This window comes from Ascaphus truei, chromosome 3 (genome assembly GCF_040206685.1).
Source record: "Ascaphus truei isolate aAscTru1 chromosome 3, aAscTru1.hap1, whole genome shotgun sequence".
NCBI lineage: Eukaryota > Metazoa > Chordata > Amphibia > Anura > Ascaphidae > Ascaphus > Ascaphus truei.
The window spans coordinates 74898724-74918727 of NC_134485.1; the positions used below are offsets into that span (position 1 = coordinate 74898724).

The 20004-nt window shown below is 45.1% G+C and overlaps 1 protein-coding gene across 2 annotated transcripts in view; it reads right to left on the reverse strand.

The window, feature by feature from the left end:
- RPS6KA3 (ribosomal protein S6 kinase A3) overlaps positions 1 to 20004 on the reverse strand; it is a 132397-nt gene that overhangs the window by 48378 nt on the left and 64015 nt on the right. The window contains exon 1 of one of the 2 annotated variants that reach the window (XM_075594323.1): positions 9705 to 9843. The exons of the other annotated variant lie outside the window; for it this stretch is intronic. Within the exon in view, the coding sequence (XP_075450438.1) occupies positions 9705 to 9743 (39 nt within the window). The 5' untranslated portion in view covers positions 9744 to 9843. Of the gene's footprint in view, positions 1 to 9704; positions 9844 to 20004 lie in introns of those variants that run through there. 2 annotated transcript variants of the gene reach the window in all.

Below are 20004 nucleotides of genomic sequence, written 5' to 3' on the forward strand. Positions count from 1 at the left end.
TGGATAGTAGTGAACATGTGGTGTCTATTGTAAAACGGTCATTAGTTCCAAGATCGAATTGTCAATATGGAGCCTTAGGAAAAAACAAGGCATACAAATGTAGAAACCATTGCACATGAGCCCTTCTAAGATACACAGTGAGATCTATCTTTAAACATCCTTTATTCCCTGAGACAGCAGCAAAACAATAAGTGAAGAACTCCCACTGCAGGACAAAGATGAAATAGAGAGGTGTTCATAGGTTACATTTCTTCCACTCCAAGAAGCAAGAAAAATACAGTGCCGTGCACAATTTAATCTCAGTCATGTAAGTCTTTCCATGACACTTTGTAACGGGTAAGCACACCACTTATTACACCACTTATTACAGCATATGTTTTAAGCAAGTCACAAGAGCTTTCAAAAATGCCAATCAGCTGAAGCCGGTGTCAACGCATTCAATAATGCATGTATTTTTTTTTCTTAAATCAGCATCTCCTTTTCATATGTAAAGTGTCACAATCGACCACACTTGTGTGCACGTGACTTGTACTGTATATGTTACAGGGGTTAAAACATCCATCTGCCTCGCTCATCTCCCCACGTGGGCACTTAAAATAAACAATATCTTCCACCCCAAAAATTACCCTTCATAGGATTTTGATGCACGCCTGGAAATCTGTCTTGATGGGGCTAATTCCAACTTCCAGGGGGACACAAATATCTGACGTATGCAACCCAGAAATCCTGTCCTGTTTAGTGCAAGAACAATTCTATATTTCGGCTTGACAGATTAGTATTTTTTTATCCTTGTGAATTGCAATATAGTGACCCTCTTTCCACCCATAGAGGGCACAGAATGATACCCTCGGGAGCAGGTCAAATCGGTCTAGGACATTTGGCTGCGTCTAAAACTCTGCCGGCTGACACTCTGCTGCTGGAACATTTCGTTGCGATGTCAGTTCCCGTACGTGACCGCTATCTGCCGTGCCCCCGGAAAATCCAGGTCTGTCGCACTCGACTGCCGGCTCCAATACTCCCGCTCTGACAACCGCATGTTTAAATGTCGTGTGTGGGACCGCTACACTGCCTAGACAGGCCATTCCTACTCACAATCTTTAAATGTCCCGTGGTCAGGCATGCGGCGGGCAATGGGCAGTCGGGCACAGTAGCGGACGTGGCAAAATGTCCAGCGGCAGAAAAGTGGCAGCGTTTTGGTCTCGCCCAAACGTTCAATTGCGAGGTCAAATTTCAGGTATAGCTGTACAAAAGTCCCTTCAATTATAAACAGATAATGTGTTATTGTTTTATTGGCCAATTAAAGCTGCAGACCAAACATTATCCTAATTTTTTTTTTTTTAAATAAATCAGTTCTGTATTATGAGAATTTTTTTTGAAACCCCACTGTGAATGACATTTTTAATGTATTATAATGTAACATGCATTTTTGGTTTCTATAGCAACCACATCCCTTTCCTCTTCTGAAAGAGGCTCTGGCACACCTCTTTGTGTGAGCCCGGCCCTCTCTCCAGCAATGCATCAATAGTATCTAGTGACTGCCTGGTCACATGATCTTCCCCACAGAACTTTGCATCTTTGGTCCTCTTCTGCTGCACTGACAACCATTTAGTGAACCCCCGAACCAAATCTTCACCGACCGATTACAGGAGAACGGATCGATGGCAACTTGGGCAATTACTTATTGTGTGGATTGTACTGGTGCACATAAAGGGGGGGAGAAAACACACACACACACACACACACACACACACACACACACACACACACACACACACACACACACACACACACACACCTCCTCTTTGGACTGCTGCTTTAATGCAGATACCATGTTGACACAGGTAACCTTACGGGAGACAGATAAAAATAGGTAATTTTTAAATTAAGGTTAGCCCTTGGTTGATGCATTATTAACACACCCGAATACGTTAAAAGCATTAATGTAACATTACGGATAATTTTAGTCTGACTAGACAACTCTGACAATGTGTTGTTGGTGTGTGTATCTAATTAGAATGATGTACTGTCGGAGTGAAGGGTGTTAAATCTGGCATAAACGACATCCACAAATCAAGTAACCGCATTGTACAGTATAGTAAAATTAAAAGCATAAATAAATACACATCTAAAACTTCATAAAATGCCAAAAAAAAAAAAAAAAAGTGCTCAAAAAGGTACGTTCCCATGAAGCAGCTTATAGGTCTAACTGTGAAAAGTACAACAACAAATTTCATGGAACAGAAAACCCATGCTGCTTTTATAAAATCTCAATCTTTCCTCCAAATTATAATCTACTTCAAGGATTTACAAATTAGTGTACAACTATGATCAGGAAGATAAAGTAAAAGCATTTTGTGAAACAGTGTGTGGTGTCCGCTGTGTACCTGCTTCCTTCTAAGGCTGAGTCCATGGTCAGCGCTTAGGCGCTGAGGCGCGCTGACGCTTGTCAGTGAGCCCCTTCAGCCACAATGAGAGCGGCTTTAGCAGGGGCGTGCGGAGGCGTAGGTCTTAAAAAATGTCTAGTTTGAGCCCTCACGTGAGCACAGGGCCGGTCACGTGAGTGGTTCGCTCTCAGCAACGTGACGTCACTGGCCCGCCCCCCGACGGCGCAAACTAAGGCCAGGGAAAGCACCCACTTTCCCTCAGCGCGCCTCCGCACGGCTGCAGTTACCATGGACTCAGCCTCATACAGTAATAACCGATCGGAACACCATTCCCAATGAAGAAACTCATATCTAAGGATACAACGGATACATTTGAAAAAAGGTGGTCTCCATGGATCCAGCATAATGAATACAACTGGTATCCCATTCTGCTGTAAACACTTGTTTATTTCCCCCCTTTGCTTCTGTGTATATCATGTCTATCTCATTATTGAATATTGTGCGAAATATTTTGTACGATCGCTACATGAATGTACACAAGTATGGTTATGGAGTTGTCTATTACAGGAACAATATAATAAAACATTGAGAAGGAAAAAAAAAAAAACATTCTCCCCATGCTAGGCATCGTTATATTGATGTAGAGAGCAAAAAGCATTGTGCATATCTTGTGGGGCAATAATGTCTTCTGATCAATACAACATACATGAATGAGAAACTGCAGAATTTCATTTTAGGGCACTGCAATAAAACTATTTTGTTAACCAACACGGAAAGAAACAAAATCAGCTAAGTTTCACAGTGAATAAAACGTTCAAACAATAGCTTATATTTTAAAGCGATCATCGCCCTAAACACAAAACAAAAACACATACACGTGTTTTTAAATATACCACTGATTTTGAGCGTTTCATCTCAAGCATACAGTGTATGACTAAATTGTCACAAGGGACTGTGGGAGGGTTCTGAAGCTAAAACCTTCTCAATCTGATCATTAAGCGTTCAGTGCAGGAAAATTACATCCGTTTACTTAGGTTTTACATAGTATGCACTTTATCAGTCCTATTCCCAATAAAATAATAATAACAGATGATGTCTAAAGCAGTATGTTTGTTTAAAGCTAAAAATAATCCTAGCTAGCAGGGTATATTTTACATCTGCTCATACTAAAAGTTCCCAGAATTTGCTTAGCTTTGTTAATTTAATTGGTCCAGTAATTGTGATACTGGTCTAAATTAATTGGAAATGGAATTAGCTAGCAAACTGATTCCACACAGTTATCCTGGTGGAAGCAGTTTGTTAATTTAGTAAAACAAAACCTCACCTTTGTGCATACATGTTTCCACAGAAAGACATTTAAAGCAGACACCTACAGGAGTTTAAAATTGTACTGTATGTATAATGTTTGTATCTTGCCACCTGAACATGTAATGCCCTGTTTAAGGAACCTCTAGCTTCTGCACTAGACTCCGCAGAGTTACATTTTAACCTCCCAGGCACTTAAATATGTCAAATGCTTATATCGACTTCGTCACCAAATGTAAATAAAAAACACAGGTGTTGGCAGGGGAATAAGGTCCACTAAAGCAAAATAATAAATGACAGACTGATTCTTTAAATGTTTTGGTTTAATCCCAGAATGCATTTTCCCAATGCAATTTTTTTCTATATCTATTGTAACAAAGACCAAAAAAAGGGCAAGATAAACATTTAAACGTGTCAAAACCAAACTTCTCAATAAATAGTTTGTCAACTTGCGTAATCTGTAACCCAATCAAAAGAAAAGAAAATGTAATATGGAGAGGATATCTTTTGTTGTAATAAAACTAGTAGAAACATGTACAGCCGGTCCTCGCTTATCCGACTTAATGTGTCACACAAACCGTCGTCGTTTAACGGGCCGTCGAATTGCGGGTCCTTGTTAATTTGCGTGGTGAGCGTCGGATAAGTGGTTCCAATGTCGGAAGTGCCCAGCAGACTGCATTATGCGGCGTTGAATAAGGCAACCGACGGAAAGCGGGCTGTCAGATACCGAGGGCCACCTGTACATCAATGCTTCTTGTTTCCGACTTAAAACACATCCGAGTTAAATTAAATGGAACGCAGCTAATATGTCTAAATTCAAGAGCCTGTCAATTTCTTGTACACTGATCTAATTAATGTCTTCCCTTGGTATGGCATAAGACCGGATTTTTAATTTAAACAAACCCACTCTGCACCAGTGTTACTCAGGAGACGGTAACCAAGTTTTCTTTGAAATATTTTCTAAGAGGAAACAGGCAATGCACAAATGCACCTGATTTTTCAAAATAGTTTCAACCAAGTCAATTAAAAAAAAAAAAAAATCTGCTGAGTTACAGTAATGAACTGTGAAAGTGCAAAAAATTCCCGGGGCTATCACCGAATAAATACCTCTGCATAACTTAGATTTTCTATGTAAAACACCTTCCCACGCAGCATACAATGGAGGTTTCTTAGTAGTAAGCACATACATTAGGCGCAGTACAACAAAACAGGGGGTGGGGGGAGGAAATGGAAAAGTCTTATATTTAAAAAAATGCTTTTACTTCTCTAAATTTTAATTTATGAAGGATTAACCCCTTAAAGAGGCAATCCCAGCAATAGCCTATGTAAAATAAATAAAAAAAAGTTCTGTAGCAGAATAATACAGCATTTTTTAAACATTATTCAACTCTTAATGCCATGTGTAAATGTTTTAACATACAGAGTATCCTTTGATTGCTATAGCGGGTTAGGATACTTTCCCAATAGTGCAAGATCTTTATAAGATGTTCCTGTTTGCTGGGAATATTGGCAACAAATGATCAGTTTCAGCTACCACAATATATGTTACCTGAGTAATATAAGAATACATTGTAGCTGCTGAGTTACTCTTACTGAAGGATTGATTACAAAGGAAAGGCAGCAGTTTAGTGAACCAGGATCTTTGCCGATTGACCACAGGTGAACGAATCAACCGACAGCTGTATTCAAAGGCTGCATACATTATATATATATTTATTTTGTTTTCAGTAACACTTGGATTACCTTTAAACATAATCCCCTTTCTGCCTAAAGTCTTAATTTGTGTTCAACAATGATGAAGAACAGAATACAAGGTAAACGTGCCTGACAAGCAATTTTAATAATTTGCTTATCAAAATGCAGTTAACATTTTCAGTGCCACCAGACCTCTGGCATGCACGATCTTTAACAGTGATCACGACCACCAATGCCTTCCTGGCTGACGTGAAACGGGAGTACACAGGCTTCACGTCGTTTCAATTGGGCCGATCCCTCGGTTAGAGTAGAGAAGTCTACCCAATTGGCTCTGGAAAACGAGCATTTCATTGCATGACAATAGGGCCATAACTTTAACAGTTTTGTCATTGGGACACTGAACCTTTTTAATGTACATCAAACTGAATGAATGGCATTAACATTACAAATAGAGGCTTAGCACCTCAAAATGAAGTATTTAAAAAAAAAAAAAAACACTTTACTGAAAGCTTGGCCTTGCAATAGTTGTCAACATTGTAACATGAAGTATATGGTGAATTTGACTGTCTTATCTTTCCCTTGTCCTACCCTTTATCTTTATAATTGGTTATTTGATATGCAGGAGAGTCAGCCTCAAAGTCATGGAGATGGTGCAAACAAGACTGCCAACTACTACAGTATGCCCTCAGTCACCGCTGTAAATGAAAACCAAGCAAAAAGGTAACAAATGTCCATCTTTAACACAATTATACTGGTCTATTTGTATTAAATAACTCCATTAGTCACACAACTTTAACGCACGGATTTACCAATGTTGGAAGTTCAATACGATGCTATGCAGGGCTGTGTCGCTCATTCTTAATCTACGTAAGAAGGGGCATCCCTCAGTTCTAAAACTTGGTACTTTTGGGTGCTTGGGAAAGGGTATAAGAAAGAAGTACAGATGTGTAAAGGTCTACAAACATGCTTCGCAACATTTTTGTTTTGCGATTTCCTCTTAAATTTCACCCCCTTTCAACAAGTCACAATGCTCAAAATGTCACCAGTTACCCACAATTTTGCAAAAGTGTCAGCATTAAAAGGGTCATGTGGCATCCTCCCACTCTCACTGTGGTCCGAGGAGAAAAAGGGGCCTACCAAGACACAGCTATTACTAGGACCAATGAAACCAACTTTAGATTTGAAGAGCAAAAAAGAAAATTTAAATTCAGAACGGGTATATCGCAACTCGCCCCGATATTTGACAACCCAGACTTCCCTCCGGGTTGCTATACGAAATGCTTCAACATATTTAAAAACAGCAACCTAAAAAAGATAGATTTTCTCCACAAAGGTAAATTGTTGACTTATCAAGAACTCTGCTAAAATTACTACCCTGGCTAGGTCCCCATTCAAGTACCTCCAATTCAGACATTTCTTATACAAACTATAAAGCAAACAGGAGCTCCCGGAGATGTCCGATTTTGAACGTCTGTGCAATAAAGGTACCTACCATAAGGGCCTAATAACAAAAATATATGCAGGTATTGAAGCAGCCGGAAACACGCCAGACCATAAATATATGTCTAAATGGGCTAGGAGTTGAAATTGATAGGGAGGATTGGAGTGATATCTGGGAGAATGCATACAAAACCTCTATATGTACTATAACCAAAGAGAACATTTATAAAATTATATATCAGTGGTATCTTACACCAAAAAGGCTCAAACAGATCTATCCCGAATCCTCTGATCAATGCTGGAGAGGATGTAGAGCAGTCGGGGATATGTTTCACATTTGGTGGAACTGCCCAATTAAACAAAAATTCTGGACCAACATTCAAGAAATTATCGATTCCATAACCGGAGTCGAAATCCCATTAAAATCCCCTAATTTAACTATTAGCAAAACCAATACCTGACCCACTCGAGATGGCAAATCTCCCATATTATGACAGCTGCTTGGAAGAGCCCTCTCCCCCCCTCCAGACTAACAGTATAAAGGAGGATCGATGAGATAATGTTGATGAAAAGGCTGATAGCTTTTCTCAAACCATCCACAGAGATTCTATAAAATTTGGGAACCCTGGATTAGCGACGGCTCAATAATAGGAGATTAATGACCGATGATTAGCGCTTATCAACTAAAGGATAAATATATGCTTCTGAGATGGAACGGTGCTTTCTCCCACCCCCTCTTTCTTTATCTTATTTTCCTTCTATGTCTTTTCGCGTATAGTTATTTATTTTTTTGTAGTGCTGGACACTACACAGTAAAAAATGTTCAGGTGTTGCTCTGAACAAAACTACTATATATTATTTGATTGTATTGTCTGTTTCTCTGTTACAATTATTAGTATCACCACCACTACCGGTTCTATTAATGGCACTATTTCTACTGCTCTCATTAGTAGTAAGGTGTATATCACTTTGATGATTGTTAATAATATTTCTCAACAAAAAGGTTGCCTTATTTCACTGATTTCTGTGGAAAAAAAAAAAAAGAATAATAATATTTTGCACATCTCTACAAAGAACCCCAGCACACAAATATTAAGGAGCGCTTACAGGGAATTTGAAATATACTTATCCCAGAAGAAACATTGGCTGTTATGATTACAATGATATTGCCCCAATCTCAAGTTACTGTAGATCTGTCCTTTCCTAGCAAAGGCGATAGAACAGGGATGACTGCTTTAAGTTGGTTTATTTCAACTGCTATTTTGCCAGTGGGACTGCGTTTTAATGCAATGTGGAAAATAAATAAATAAAAATAATAATAATAAAAAAAAAATATATACTTTGTTTCTCTCTTTGTAGAGTCCCACAACCTCCTCAAGTTCTTGAATAGTACTTGAAAAGACAACGCTTCAGGTTATATAAACTACTGTTATGCATAAAGTTATTGCTTTTTAACAGTTTTATTTTGGTATAGATTTAAATCTACAGGCTTTGCCATAGTTGGTCCAAGAAAGGCATTTAAACTAGAGTACTAAATGTGTTAATGGATCTATATCTCCTGGTCAATTTTTTCCACTCAAACATGGTGGTATCTGTTTTTTTTTAATCCCATTCTAAAAATGATACACACCAAGACCCTGTCCCTTCCGAGTACGTTATCATGAATAGCGGTTTTCAAATTAAAAACCACTGTCTGTACATTTTGAAAGTAACAGACACCTCCATCAATCACAGGTGTGACGTACTTTGTGACTGAAACCTATCAAGTTTAAGACTTCCAATACTCATGTAAAGCACCATCCACAACAATCACTTTGTTCTACTTGCCGCCAGCCACTCTACCTATGTATAGTATATATTGTAGTATGTGTAGTATGCATGAATTAGTATGTCTGTATACACAATCAATATAGCGTCAACAATTTACACAGCGCTCTACAAAAAGAGACAATACAGGGAATACAAGTGCAACAAACAAAATCAGACAACAGAAAGAATATGCCTGCCCACTACCATTTTTTGTTTTTTTTTAATAGTAGTTGACATTTTTTATCCTTGCCAATGCAGGCCTAAAAATGTTACTGGAAAAGCATGATTAGAAATACGGTAGTTAAATGTAAGCATTAGTTTATTACACTATTACTTTACACTACATTCTGTGTTTCTTTTGTATTGAACAGTTCACGTCCTAGATTTTATTTTATATTTAGGCTTGTAACACTGGGGAAAGGGGCACATACAGAGCAATGTTTTGAACGATTCTTTGGCAAGAAAGGGATTGAGGATCACTACTTGTAAAAGTATTAATAAGTGCTCTTACGTCTGATCTTAGATTGCCTGAAAACATAACAACAACATTACCGTGTGGTGTTTTTTTTTTTGTTTTTTTTAATCATTAAAAACTCCAGTGCACTGAAAAATGAGTTCATGCATATTCAGAGATGCTGCTTCGCGGGAAAACGTGTTATTTCACCGTTAAGTTGGCACTCCTATAACATCTGATAGTCAACTCTATTCTCTTGACAATTATTTAGACTAGAAAACATTTCATGAAAACCTAATGGGCCACTTCAAAACATTAAACTGCTACAAAAGATGCACAGCCGGCAAACAAAATAAGCCACATATTAAACTGTTTATACAAGTGTCCACATATTCTTTATTCACTGAACATTATGTAAATGTCCAGTTGTTTATCAGATATTTGATTGGTAATAAATGAAAGAATTAATTGTGAAATTTAGCTGAGCACATGTAAACTACACTTTGTGGCAGTAGAGAGATTCCATATGACAGCAGAAAACACACACACACACACACACACACACACACACACACACACACACACACACACACTTTAAAACATGTATCAAAGCTTACCCGAAAGGAACGTATTCGCAAACCCCAGAACCTCAACATGGCTATGAAACCATGATGTTAGGACTTTTCCTGCACAGACATCTGACAAGTCAAAAAGGAAAGGCCAAACCCCTGAACTTCTTGCTGCTACCAGCTGTTCCGGCAATTAGAAAATTTCCTGTGAGGGAAGAGTCAGAGATTGCTAGCAAAGGAGGCCTGATCCTTTTCCTCTTGACTTGATTTTTTTTTTTTTTTTAAATCCCACCACGCAACTGAAAGCCACACTAGCACACAAGATCTGAGCAGGAAGCTTGGGTCTGAGGATTGTTGATCGCGAGAGCCACAGATGCTCTTTGTGGTTGTCCGGGAGCGACGAGGCAGCACGTTGTATCACAAGGTCGACATTAACCAAAATAACAGGGCCATTAGTTATGAATCATTGTAAGCAGCAAGACACTGTAATATGATGTATGATGTGCTTTACATAATTATCTAATCACACGGGGAAATACAAAAACATTTTAACCAAGAAATGTTGTTCTTACCTCTATTTACTACGTGACGTCAGGTTTTAAACACTCCTTGCTCATCTTGTCGCCTTGCATTTTGCCCTATTTGCCACAGATGATTCATGTGATTCATAGCTCAAAAAAGGACTGGATCTCCTGTAACCATATTATCTTGGCATACACGACCACATGACGTACCCATGTCACGATTACGGGCGCTATCACCCACATAACAAATACACGTTCGACGACTAAGAAAATTTGTTTCAGCTTTATTTATAAATCGAAACAAAGGGAGCCACATCTGGAATACCTTTATGCGAATCACTGTCCATTTGGCCCTGAACGCACACATACCTGGAAGGTCACTCCCATACCAGCCACTAAATCCAGGTATCACCATATTGGAGGTCAACTCTCACAGGGTCCCTTCATCAAACACTATCCCGCCATACTGTAACAGTAATCGCACACCTTAACTGCTCATCACAGAATCAACTACCAAAACCCTCACACACCTTTGTCTACAAACATACATGGGAATCCTGTAATCTACAGTCACATTAAAATATCTCTATATCCACACACACACTTTCCATAATTTGGATTGCTCAGAATGTTATCTTGCAAGCTGAAGAAAATTTATTTCATTACCAAATGCAGGAAACAGGCCAACTGACACATTAAATGGTTAATCCAAGTAAAAGATTTATTCTTACTGCAATAGTACCACAAAGTGCATAAATGCTGTTCTGGATAAAAACTAAAAGCTGCAAGTTAAACCACTCTTGGCAAAAGTGTCTCTCCTGGGTGCAATTATACACTGTAAATAGGGGATATTTACAGACCATGTGTAAGGGAGGAGTGGAAATGCATTTGAGCTTTTAAGAAGTTCAGCAAAACATTTAAATTAGAGACAGAAAATGCAATTACAAATTGACCGACACACCCAAGGAACGAAGGGTGTAAATGATTCAGATCATACCTCAAATTAATTATTTCATATGGCAACTTTGAAAATCGTCATAAAGAAGCACTTAATGTTCAAGGCTACCAATTTCTGCATATACCCGAGCTGCAACAGCTATATATGGCAAAACGGAGTATGACTAGCAACATAACAGAGTAATTGAATGGCAATTAAATAATATCCATCATTTTAATGTAACGTAAGATGTGTATAGGCATTCCTGCTTGCCCGGCCAAAAATTGCATTAGGTCCCATATGCTCCTTTATACCCATCTCAAAGTACTTTATAAATATTTATATATAACTAGACGTTTTAAGTTTCTTTGGGGCTGCCAAATAATGGCACCCTCTTCCTGCCCCCTTCCATGCTGAAAACCACCCACTGATGATGCGAGTGTAACACGGTAGGAGACTTAAAGGAGAAGCAGCAGCAGCACACTATATAAAGCCTTCCCAGTGCACTTTGTTGTCAAACTGAAAGTGCCAGACAATGGCGACTTCAGCAGGTTGGGAGTAAGGCCTGGGACATAGTAAACACTTTTGTGCTGCTGCTCGCTGTTGCTTGCTGCCGCTCGCTCTACCAGGAGCTATTTGCTGTCCTGGCAGAGGAGACAGCAAGAGCGCTTGGGAGGCGGGTATCACTGTGTGTGTGTGTCACTTGGTAGCTGTGTGTGTGTGTGTGTGTGTGTGTGTGTGTGTGTGTGTGTGGTGTGTGTGTGTGGTGTGTGTGTGTGTGCATCTGTTCAGCGCGGCTCAGCCCGCCTCAGCGACGCTGATTTCACTATGTCCTGGGCCTAAGGCCTCGGTCCCGCTGCGCTCGTTGGCGCGGGCGGCAATGTAGCGAGTTCCCCACCAGCAGGGGAATCCTCGCGAGCCGGTCCCGGTCCCCCCTGGCTGCACAGCTGACTACACGCTGTGGCGCGTCAGCCGCTGGAGACACCAGAGAATGGTGTTTCCTAGCGTTGACGCGTGACGTGTGTGGCTGTGAGCCAATGGGGAGGGGAGGCTTCGGGAGGAGGAGAGGCTTCGGGGAGCGGGGAGGAGTGTGGAGTGAAAGCAGGTGAGTGCCTGTCTGTGTGTCTGAGTGCGTGCGTGCCTGTATGTGTGTGCCCGAGTGCCTGCCTCTGTCTGTGTGTGTGTGTGTGTGTGTGTGTGTGTGTGTGTGTGTGTGTGTGTGTGTGTGTGTGTGTGTGTGTGTGTGTGTGTGTGTGTATGAGTGCCTGCCTGTGTGTGCGCGCGTGTGTGTGTATGAGTGCCTGCCTGTGTGTGTGTGTGCGCGCGTGTGTGTGTGTGTATGAATGAGTGCCTGCGTGTGTGTGTTTAAACTTACTTTCCAGCTCCAGCCCGAGTCCATGGAGGGAGGGGGGGGGAGAGTAGCGGGTCCCTCCGCTCAAGCCACGCCCCCCCTCCCTGTCAAACCGCCCACCTCCCGCTCCGGCTCCCTACAGACCGCATATCGCGGTCTGTGTATCTCAGCGCACCGCCTGTCAGCAGTGCGGGTGCGCTGACTCTGGGAGCGGGGCCTTAGCCTAAGGCTGAGTCCCCGCTGGCGCCGAGCTCGCTTGGCGCGCTTACCTTCTATGTGAATCAGCACATCCCTCTCCCGCTGTGCTCGCACGCTCATGCGCGTGCACACACGCTCTCCCAAGCGTTCTGCTTGGGGAGACAAGGGAGAGATACTTTGGTGCTGAGCGCAGGGTCACATGACCGACAAATGGGAAGAGAGAGGGAGCGTGTTCTACTCTCCTGTCACACACACACTGACACTGAATTCAGCAGAGAGAAGTGGAAAGGAGGGGGGGGAGAGCAAACGGACCGTGAGGGGGAGAGCAAACGGACCGAGAGGGGGAGAGCAAACGGACCGAGAGGGGGAGAGCAAACGGACCGAGAGGGGGAGAGCAAACGGACCGAGAGGGGGAGAGCAAACGGACCGAGAGGGGGAGAGCAAACGGACCGAGAGGGGGAGAGCAAACGGACCCGAGAGGGGGAGAGCAAACGGACCGAGAGGGGGGAGAGCAAACGGACCGAGAGGGGGAGAGCAAACGGACCGAGAGGGGGAGAGCAAACGGACCGAGAGGGGGAGAGCAAACGGACCGAGAGGGGGAGAGCAAACGGACCGAGAGGGGGGAGAGCAAACGGACCGAGAGGGGGGAGAGCAAACGGACCGAGAGGGGGAGAGCAAACGGACCGAGAGGGGGAGAGCAAACGGACCGAGAGGGGGAGAGCAAACGGACGAGAGGGGGAGAGCAAACGGACCGAGAGGGGGAGAGCAAACGGACAGAGAGGGGGAGAGCAAACGGACAGAGAGGGGGAGAGCAAACGGACAGAGAGGGGGAGAGCAAACGGACAGAGAGGGGGAGAGCAAACGGACAGAGAGGGGGAGAGCAAACGGACAGAGAGGGGGAGAGCAAACGGACAGAGAGGGGGAGAGCAAACGGACAGAGAGGGGGAGAGCAAACGGACAGAGAGGGGGAGAGCAAACGGACAGGGGGGGGACAAACGGACAGAGGGGGGGCAAACGGACAGAGGGGGGGACAAACGGACAGAGGGGGGGGGCAAACGGATAGAGGGGGGGCAAACGGACAGAGGGGGGGACAAACGGACAGAGGGGGGGGGGCAAACGGATAGAGGGGGGGCAAACGGACAGAGGGGGGGCAAACGGACAGAGGGGGGGGCAAACGGACAGGGGGGGGCAAACGGACAGGGGGGGGGGCAAACGGACAGGGGGGGGGGCAAACGGACAGGGGGGGGGCAAACGGACAGGGGGGGGCAAACGGACAGAGGGGGGGACAAACGGACAGAGGGGGGGACAAACGGACAGAGGGGGGGCAAACGGATAGAGGGGGGGCAAACGGACAGAGGGGGGGCAAACGGACAGAGGGGGGGCAAACGGACAGGGGGGGGCAAACGGACAGGGGGGGGGCAAACGGACGGGGGGGGCAAACGGACGGGGGGGGGGCAAACGGACAGGGGGGGGGGCAAACGGACAGGGGGGGGGCAAACGGACAGGGGGGGCAAACGGACAGGGGGGGGCAAACGGACAAGGGGGGGCAAACGGACAAGGGGGGGGGCAAACGGACAAGGGGGGGGCAAACGGACAGGGGGGGGCAAACGGACAGGGGGGGCAAACGGACAGGGGGGGGCAAACGGACAGGGGGGGCAAACGGACAGGGGGGGCAAACGGACAGGGGGGGCAAACGGACAGGGGGGGCAAACGGACAGGGGGGGCAAACGGACAGGGGGGGCAAACGGACAGGGGGGGCAAACGGACAGGGGGGGGCAAACGGACAGGGGGGGGCAAACGGACAGGGGGGGGCAAACGGACAGGGGGGGCAAACGGACAGGGGGGGCAAACGGACAGGGGGGGCAAACGGACAGGGGGGGCAAACGGACAAGGGGGGGCAAACGGACAAGGGGGGGCAAACGGACAGAGGGGGGCAAACGGACAGAGGGGGGGCAAACGGAGTGCTGCTGTGTGGTGGGGTGGGGGGCAAACCGAGTGGTGTGGTGGGGGAGAAGGGAGAGAGAGGGGGGAGAAGGTAGAGAGGGGGAGAGAGAGAGAGGAGAAGGGTGAGAGAGAGTGGAGAGAGAGGGGAGAGAGCAAGGGGGGAGAGAGAAAGAGCAATGGGGGGAGTGAGAGCAATGGGGTGGAGAGAGAGAAAGAGAGCAATGGGGAGGGGAGAGAGCAATGGGGGAGAGAGAGAGAGCAATGGGGGGAGAGAGAGCAATGGGGGGGGGGGGAAAGAGAGAGCAATGGGGGGGAGAGAGAGCAATGGGGGGGGGGAGAAAGAGAGCAATGGGGGGGGGAGAGAGAGAGCAATGGGGGGGGGAGAGAGCAATGGGGGGGGGAGAGAGCAATGGGGGGGGGAGAGAGCAATGGGGGGGGGAGAGAGCAATGGGGGGGGGGAGAGAGAGCAATGGGGGGGGAGAGAGAGCAATGGGGGGGGGGAGAGAGAGCAATGGGGGGGGGGAGAGAGAGCAATGGGGGGGGAGAGAGCAATGGGGGGGAGAGAGAGCAATGGGGGGGAGAGAGAGCAATGGGGGGGGAGAGAGAGCAATGGGGGGGAGAGAGAGCAATGGGGGGGGAGAGAGAGCAATGGGGGGGAGAGAGAGCAATGGGGGGGAGAGAGAGCAATGGGGGGAGAGAGAGAGCAATGGGGGGGAGAGAGAGCAATGGGGGGGAGAGAGAGCAATGGGGGGGGAGAGAGCAATGGGGGGGGAGAGAGCAATGGGGGGAGAGAGAGCAATGGGGGGGAGAGAGAGCAATGGGGGGGAGAGAGAGCAATGGGGGGGGGAGAGAGAGCAATGGGGGGGGGAGAGAGAGCAATGGGGGGGGGGAGAGAGAGCAATGGGGGGGGGAGAGAGAGCAATGGGGGGGAGAGAGAGCAATGGGGGGGGAGAGAGAGCAATGGGGGGGGAGAGAGAGCAATGGGGGGGGAGAGAGAGCAATGGGGGGGAGAGAGAGCAATGGGGGGGAGAGAGAGAGCAATGGGGGAAAGAGAGCAATGGGGGAAAGAGAGCAATGGGGGAAAGAGAGCAATGGGGGGGAGAGAGAGCAATGGGGGGGAGAGAGAGCAATGGGGGGGAGAGAGAGCAATGGGGGGAGAGAGAGAGAGAGAGCAATGGGGGGGGGGGGGGGAGAGAGAGCAATGGGGGGGGAGAGAGAGATGAGGGAAGGGGGAGATAGATAGATATAGATATATATCTATATCTATCTATGAGAGAGAGATACACAGAAACAGACAGCCCCTATACAGCCAATGACACACACCCTCCCGTAATAGCCACGCCCCCCACGCCTGCTCTAAAAATGTTGCAGGACAGCGATCGCTCATGCTTGAGAGCTAGTGACATCACTGCTCTCCAAGCATGAGCGAGCTCAGCGGCAGCGAGGCCGCAGCCTAAAGTAGAAGGAAAGACCAAGTGAGGTTACCATGGCGACAAAGACAACACGAATAATACAGTCACAATATAATTAACCCTTTGAGTGCCAGAGGTGCTACCGCGTGCCACGACCGTTACACGGCAATCACATGATCGCTCTGTCACTGATGACTGAAGGAAGAGGATTCGTCCTCTTCCAACCTTCTTCCGCTAAGATAACGTTCTGGAGTGCCAGACCCCATGATGAAGTAGCTATGCCCATGGGCATCTAACGGGTTAAAAAGCCTTTACATTCTTTATTAAAACATACAGCAAATTACTTGTTATTGCATAAAAATATACGTAGAACTGAATTTTGACCCAGTGGGGTTTTCACCTTTAAATATAGGGTTAAAACGAACACATCACAGAAAATACAATATATGGTCCTTTTTTGGGTAGGAATTTAACTGGGAAAAAATGGTGCATATTTTAGGGCCAAGGTGGAAAATAGGTTTCAGTACATGAATGGTGGCTTTCTGGTAATCCATGTTACAAATATTTACAACCTTTCCAACGTAAAAACAAACAAACAAACCAAAAAAAAAAAAATATTACAGGCATACCCCGGTTTAAGGACACTCACTTTAAGTACACTCGCGAGTAAGTACATCTCGCTCAATAGGCAAACGGCAGCTCGCGCATGCGCCTGTCAGCACGTCCTGAACAGCAATACCGGCTCCCTACCTGTACCGAAGCTGTGCACAAGCGGGGAGACTATAGAGACTGTTACACATGCGTTATTTACATTAGTTATGCACATATATGACGATTGCAGTACAGTACATGCATCGATAAGTGGGGAAAAGGTTGTGCTTCACTTGAAGTACATTTTCACTTTACATACATACTCCGGTCCCATTGTGTACGTTAATGTGGGGTATGCCTGTATAATGTAACACGCATTTTTTGTTTCTATAGCAACCATTTACAAAGTCACATCCTTTTCCGCTTCTGAAACACTGGCACACCCTTTTTGAGCCCGGCCCTCTCTCTAGCAGTGCACAAGATATCTCCCTCACAAAACGTTGCATCGTTGGCACTCTTCTGCTGCACTGACAGCAATTTGGTGAACCCCCCCGAGCCGAATCTTCGCCGATCGATCAGCAACTTAGCTAATTACTTATTGTGTGGATTGTATTGATGCACATATTAAAGGGGGGGGGGGGGAGAGAAAATGGGGAAAAAAACAAAAAACCACAGGCAGCTTGGACTGGTGCTTTAAAGTCACAAACAGTTTTGAGAGCAGCTAAACAGGGCTGCACCTGTAAGGAAATACATGGTTTGTACATTGTTAAAGCAGCAATGCTATATTTGCTATTCTTTTCTTATTTTTTTTTTTACATGTAAAGCATGTGAATTTATAATTCTACTTTATTACCTATGCTGGCAATTGTTTGGTGCGCCTGTTCTAAATCTAAAAATACTGATTATGTGAACAACGAAACGGCTGCCACCTGACTGCTGCAGTCAGTGAAATCAACTATAAAAAAGGTGCACATTTTATTAAAAGTACAAAATGGTGGGAAAAGAAAAAAAATGCTCCCGTTATAAATCTGTAAAAATCCAGATTGTGTGCCTATGAAAATGGCTGCCTTCTAACAGTGCTGCAAGCAGTTAAATGCTGTAGCTGATATGTAACATTATATTACCAAGTGTAACACATAGTAACAGCTTTCAGAGTAATAGACAGTCTGCTGCTTGGCAACAAGGTAAAGAGCTGAAAAAGGTGCGTCAGCACGTTTCAAAAGAGGACGTGGAGAGGACTTGCTAAATGTTTGATGTACCAACCAAAGGATGATCAGTACTAGTGTTGTACCGGGTCCTGACGATTGCCAGGTATCGGGTATCAGGGGAATTTTGCAGGCCAGCGGCGGAGGGTGTGGGGGACTGCTGCAGAGGGTGAGGAGGACCATGGCAACATCGTGGGAGCAACGGCAGACATCCCGGTGTCGGTGGCAGCAGAGGACATCATTGTAGAGGGGGAGCAGCGGAACACATCCTATCACAGCTGATGCCAGTGGGAGACGGGGAGCATGTGACCAGAGCAGGAGCGTTCCTATTGGACAACCAGCTCCTCCCTGGGACCAGTTCCAGCCCCCTGGTTCCGGGTAATTTCCAGGTACTCGGTACACCACTAAACAGTATATTAAAAAAATAATTACAAATGGCACTAGGCGTAACAAAAATAAATGCAGCCAGTATTATCCAACACAGGGGTGCGCAAAGTGGGGGGCGCACCCCCCAGAGGGGGCGTGACATTTTCTGGGGTGGGGGGGCGCGGTGGTTACAGAGGCCCCACGCTCTTCCCCAAGGCATTTAAATTAAATGCCGGGGGAGGCGCAAGGCCTCTGTAAATCTCCCTTACCTGGTCTGAGCTGCCTCTTCGGCGACGCCATGAAAATGCAGCGTCAAATGACGTCATGAGATGCCGCAAAGCTCCGAGCCGATAAGGGAAGGGGGCCGCGAGCAGGGGGGAGAGCTGACGGGGGGGGGGGGGGCGCAAACGGAAAAGTTTGCGCAACCCTGATCTAAAACTACAGAACCGATTTAAAAAAAACAAGCAGCAGGCCAGAGCTTTAAAAGGAATTTAGAGCCTAATGTAACACACTGTTACTCTGCACGATGCAGTTTCTCCTTTTTTGATGCCAGGAGACCAGGATCTCTACCACCCGATTTGCTTGGGTAGCAAGGAAATGCCCATGGCCGGCTACATGAACAGAAGTGGCGAGTTCTCCACTTCGATTCCATTGCGGTCGTAGCAGTGAATACAATCAGCTCTAGAAAGCAGCTTGATGTTCCCTGACTGTTATAAGAGTCCCTTGCGAAAAAGGTTAAACACTGTGGGACTGATGTTTTGTAAGTGGGAGCCCATGTGAGAGGTATGTACATGCAATAAAGTGTTTTCATCTTTACTGCACCATCATTTGTGGGGAGTTCCACACCATTTATTTGCTCACTCAGAAAACTACTGCATGATTTCTCTATTAAAGTAGCAATCCCGGACACTATTTATTTACCGCTTATCTGACCTGTGGTATAACTCCAGAAGCAGATTGTTGTTCCATTGACGTCATTCAGAGAACCCGCCCTCATCTCCCCATTGCTGCTTTCCATTGCCCACTGGAGCAAAACTTTGGCCAATTTGAATGGTTATTGTCAGAAAAATTGTAAAGGGGAACAAGTCATCAGCGACTAAATTGGTATTTCCAAAAAAGGTGTAGAGCCCCCAGTTCAAATTCAGTATTAAAAAAAATACAAAGTAGAGATTGCTGCTTTAAACCAAAACACTTTGATTCTATTCTCTTTAAGGAGAAGGAGCCTTAGAACCCATGGGAGATCATGTTTTCAGGGCAGGAAGAGAAAAGTGTAGAAATGTACTAGGGAACATTACAAAATGCAGGATGTGTAGTTACACTGCAAGGGGTGAAAAGTTTCTGAAGATGCAAATGTTGCATCAGATGCTGAATCAGTCTGAAAACAAGGCTATTTCTCGAGTCCTCTTAATGGAAAGCAGTAGTTTGCCGAAAGTTTAATGGCTTATTGATTTTTGTAGCCTGCACAAGACATTTACATTTGCTTTAGCTACCAAAAATGCACTTGTTATTGATTTTAGGAAAACCTGAGGGGTAGTCTTATAAAAGGTTTGTACTATATTACAATTTATAATCAAGATTGTGCAGGTTCTAGTTTATAACTCGTATGTTCAATGTATACTGCAAAAGGGTATAATGACAAACGAACATGGTAATATTGTGCAATAAACCACACATGCGCACACACACTTTATGCATCACAAGGGGCATGGCTGTGTAATTTGGGGGCTTCGTAGTACCATTGAGGTGCATGCTCATGTGCTTTGTGACATTTCCTGACTATCTGCTGTGTCAGCAAACAAACTGGATTAGAAAGATGGGAA